The sequence below is a fragment of the Myxine glutinosa genome, chromosome 5, assembly GCF_964187855.1.
Source record: "Myxine glutinosa chromosome 5, kmMyxGlut1.1, whole genome shotgun sequence".
NCBI classification, from domain to species: domain Eukaryota; kingdom Metazoa; phylum Chordata; class Myxini; order Myxiniformes; family Myxinidae; genus Myxine; species Myxine glutinosa.
In genome coordinates this window covers 71,892,902-71,897,901 of record NC_136265.1, presented here as the reverse complement: position 1 = coordinate 71,897,901, position 5,000 = coordinate 71,892,902, and the positions used below count along the sequence as shown (strand labels likewise).

General features: G+C 45.9%; 1 protein-coding gene across 1 annotated transcript in view; it reads right to left on the bottom strand.

The window, feature by feature from the left end:
- Nucleotides 1-5,000, bottom strand: part of LOC137427452 (uncharacterized) — a 168,035-nt gene that overhangs the window by 151,006 nt on the left and 12,029 nt on the right. The window contains exon 2 of the mRNA XM_068116969.2: nucleotides 3,621-3,764. Coding sequence (XP_067973070.2) covers nucleotides 3,621-3,764 — 144 coding nt within the window. The remainder of the gene's footprint in view (nucleotides 1-3,620; nucleotides 3,765-5,000) is intronic.

Sequence of the window (5,000 nt, the reverse complement as noted above, 5' to 3'; positions counted from 1 at the left end):
CCTTTAGGAACGGCGTTCACGGTTAATCCGTGTAGGAATCTTGGCTCGGTGGCTCCGCCGCATTCAGTGCTTCAACTTCTCAGAACTTCCCTAATAATTATGGTGGGACCACTTGTCCCTGTAGTCCCATGAATAGCGGTCTCCTTCTCGGCCACTACTTTGACAATCCTTCCTTCGGGAGCTGCCATAACTCAGGGAGCCTCCATAATAATATTGATTGCGGCCACCACCAAAACTACCGCCCAATTGTCCTCTCCTGTAGACCTCTCGACGCCTACGAAATGCCTTCCCTACTGTTATGGTCCGACCCTCCAAATCCTTGCCATTCCAATTCTTCTCTGCCTCTCTGGCATCTTTTGTGCTGGCAAACGTGACAAAGCCGAACCCTCTTGACTGTTGCATTTCCCTGTCTCTTACCAACCGCACTTCCACCAGCGGCCCATATCTGTTGAAGACAGAGGTCAGAACTTCTTCCTCTGTTTTGAAGTTCAGTCCCCCTACAAATAACTTGGCACTTTTGTCGCCATCCCGAGCTGGTGTGGTGTTATTTTCCCTGCTGGGCTCTTTACCAACCCTCAGGTTACCATAAACTTGACCCCCGGCCAAATCATTCCCGATAACCACAGATACCCCCTCTACAGGAAGCGTGGCTTGTAAACCGACGGTGACCGGTCCTGACACCAAATCGGACTCCAAATGGATGACATGAAGTGGAGCACTAACACCGCCCCCGATCCCCTGTAAACGAACACTATCCCCCGTTGCCGTCTCCTCGGACCATGGCAAAATGCCTTCAAGCATTAAAGATTGATGTGCCCCTGTGTCCCTCAATATCCTAACCGGTCTCCGGTTAGTCGAGGCTCCATCCCGTGACACAAACCCCTCTGAAATAAATGGTTGGTAACCCTTTTGATGGCGATTTCTCACAATGGCCATTGCATTTGGAGTCGTAATAGTCGGACTCCGCTCTGGGTCTTCCCTTTTCATGCGGTAACAACTGGACATCAAGTGTCCAGGTTTCTTGCAAAAAGCGCAAGTAGGCCCGGAGGAAAAACTCGTGGTCTGCCTCGGGCCCCCCGAACTATAAGTTTGTCTTGGGCCCGCATCCCTCTGATTTCGAACAGGTGGGGTATCCGCGTTGTCCCCATAATCCTCTCGAGGCCGCCGCCATGTATGGTCGTTCTCCGCACCTGCTGTTCCCCACCTCCCCTGCGGAGATCTAGGCGAGGAGTTAGGTTCGTGGACCCCTATTCGGTGGGTTAAGGCATAATCATCTGCCATGGTGGCTGCGTCCCACAACTTTGGTACTTTCTTTTCCTGCAGGTACACTTTGATGTCCTCGTGGACACACTGCTGGAATTCCTCCACCAGGATCAAGTCACGCAATGTTTCGAAGTCTTTCCCGACTCCTTTTGACTCACACCACCGATCAAACATGTTTTCTTTCACTCTGGCAAACTCCACATGGGTCTCACTCTCCCTCTTCCTGGCATTCCTGAATTTTTGCCTGTAAGCTTCCGGAACCAACTCATAGGCTTTGAGGATGTGCTTCTTCAGTACCTCATAATCTGCACATTGGTCCATTGGTAGCGCCGAATAAATCTCTTGAGCTTTCCCCACCAGCACACTTTGCACTAGTATGGTCCAGGCCTCCTCCGGCCAGTTTAATTGTCGAGCCACTTTCTCAAAGTGTGGAAAAAATTTCGCGACTTCCTTTTCACTGAACGGTGGAACCAGCCTCACATGTCTGCCCACATCCCAGGTTTTCTGGTTAGGTGTCGACCCCGTCAGCAAGGGTGGTGCCTCTCCCCGTTCTCTCATTAACTCCAGCTCCTTGAATTTAATTTCCTGCCGAAGCTCCATGTCACGTTCCTTTAATTCCCTTTCTGCTTTTCTCTCCTCTGCTTCGAGTTCCCTTGCAGCTCTCCTCTCCTCTGCTTGTTTCTCTTCTCTCCTCTCTTCTGCTTTCCTTTCTTCTTCTTTTAACCTTTCCTGGAGTTCTCGTTCCACTCTCCTTTCCTCTGCTTGTTTCTCTTCTCTCCTCTCTTCTGCTTTCCTTTCTTCTTCTGCTCTTTCCTTTTCTGCCTTCCTTTCTTCTTCTGCTCTTTCCTTTTCTGCTTTCCTTTCTTCTTCTTTAATCCGTTCCTGGCTCCGTAATTGCAACTCCAGTTTCCGGAGCTCCACATCTTCTGGTTCTTCGGGTAGCCACTCCCAGGCTAACTCGTCCCATGTTCCTAATCCCACCACAGATTGTATCACCGTGGCCTGCAACTCTGCCTTCCTCAAATTAGTTCGGACCTCCAAGTTAAAATGTTTGGCCAATTTCAAGAGGTCCGACTTTAGTAACGCTTGGAACTGTGCCTCACTCGGTGTTACCGCAAAGTTCTGTGCCACAAACGCCATGGTGACTATCGTTAACACCTGTTAACCTTCACCCAAGACTTTACCCCAATTTCCCCAAAAATTTTCCAATTAATACTTAATTAATAAATTTTAATTAATAAAAATATTATTTTATTATTTTATACAATTTTAGATCCCGGACGTAGACCCAATTGCGAATCCGCAAATCGTAATTTGGACGAGCCCCCAATTCTGTTACGTGGTCCCCTCGGTGACTACCTGGTCTCGGTGACCCCCGGACCGTGAGAGGACCTTCGCCAGAAAGTAGTATTATATATGCGCTTTCGCAACGCAATCCCTATGAATTCCACCCAAGAGAAACTGCTGTTCAATGATATATTTCCAGGGTAAGGATATCATACAATTTCACTGATACAATCACGGATATATTCCCCGAGTAATCAACACCAAACCACCATCAACAATTCCCAATCCACAATCAACTCCCTATATGATTAAGATGGCCATCTTATATATGTGTGTCCCCTTTTTGTACTCACGACCCCCTTTTGGTCTCTGCCCCTCACAATGTCTCTGGGCCCCTCCTGACCAAGATGATGGTCGGCGTCGCCGCACTCGGGCGGTTGAACGAACCCCGGGTGGACGTGTTTCCACCGGGCAGGTATCGTATCAGGCACCCCGGCTGCAGCCCCTCGTGGCCACGCGAAGCGGGTACGGGAAAGCAAGCCCAAAAGCCCCACGCCGCTTGCAACGCGTGTTAGGCCCCAACGTGCAACCCGTACGCGTCTTTTTAGACGGTGCCGCGAACGGTGCCAGACGCGGGGTCGATGCACGGCCCCACGTCAACTTGACGTCTCCACCGGGTAGGTACACGTCCCGGTAACTCCTCTCGCCAGACGGGCTTCGGAACGCCGCTTTTCCACGCGGCGCAAGGTCGATCCCACCTCTCGTCGGAGCGGGGCGAGGAAGAAGAATACTCGTCGCTTTTCTTCCTCGTGTCTTTTTTTCTTCCGTTTCCGGTCACTTCCGTTTCCGGACACTTTTTCAGAAGGGCTCCTGACCCTCCAACCACAACAACCCTTAATCTACTACACATGGATAATCAAAGACCTGAATGGTAATCACATACATTCACATAAATATGTAACAATAAATATATATATATATATATATATATATATATATATATATATACACAGGAAAAAATTAAACACTAAGTAAACAGCATGATGTGTTCTCTGTGTAACTTGGCTTACCTTCTAGCAGCTGATCAGCTTTGCTCGGCTCCGTGGGAGAAGAATCACACGGTTCCTGCTTTACAGGCTTATAGCTCAAAGCATCCTGGGAGGCCTGAAGAGAGTTACTGTGGAAGGTTTCCATCTTCACCAGAGGAGCATCATCTGCAAACCATGTGACATCATGATATTACAGAAACATAAGGGATAAATGAGTGAATCCAATGAAAAAAAAAACAACATATATATCTGTGCAGTGTCTGTCTTGTCTTGTGTTGTCTCGTCACTGAACTACTCCCTCAAACTTTTGTGAAATCGTACCAAACTTCTGGTATGCACATATCTCTCCCGTTGGTATGCCCTAAGGGTATATTGTTTGAAAAATTTTCCAATTTGTTTTTTTGGGGGGGGGGACTTTTTCGGGAATTTTTTTTTTTCAACTTCAGTTTTCAACTTCAATTGTTCATAAAATGTGATATCACGTATATTACAAATACAATTGTGCAAAATAATTGTTTGATTTATGATTGGTTGAAACTATGACAAAACGGCAACTTTATATCATTTACAGTATATCTACACATAAGTTAGTCATTTATCTATATATCTACACATCGCGGCAGTGTCTGTGTTGTCACTTAACGACTCACTCAAACTTTTGTTTCTGTGGTTGTGAAGTGTTTTTAATAACGTGGTGGTGGTTTTGAATCACGTGGTGGTGAAGTATTTTTAATTATGTGGTGGTGAGGTGTTTTTAAATGAAGTGGTGGTGAGGTGTTTTGAATTACATGGTGGTGAGGTATTTTGAATTATGTGGTGGTGAGGTATTTAGAATTATGTGGTGGTGAGGTATTTTGAATTATGTGGTGGTGAGGTATTTTGAATTATGTGGTGGTGAGGTGTTTTTAAATGACATGGTGGTGAGGTGTTTTGAATTACGTGGTGGTGAGGTGTTTTGAATTACGTGGTGGTGAGGCTTTGAATTACGTGTCTTAATCTTCAACCTTCAACCTATAAAATGTAATATCACAAACAACAAATACATTTGTGCAAAATAATTGTTTGTATTATGATTGGTGCAAATCATGACAACACAACAACTCAGGTGCAGTCATCTATATATATATATATATATATATATATCTACACATCTGGGCAGTGTCTGTGTTGTCATTTAACGACTCCCTCAAACTTTTGTTTCCGTGGTTGTGAAGTGTTTTTAATAACGTGGTGGTGGTTTTGAATCACGTGGTTGTGAGGCATTTTGAATTATGTGGTGGTGAGGTGTTTTTAAATGATGTGGTGGTGAGGTGTTTTTAAATCACATGGTGGTGAGGTGTTTTTAAATCACATGGTGGTGAGGTGTTTTGAATTACGTGGTGGTGAGGCTTTGGATTATGT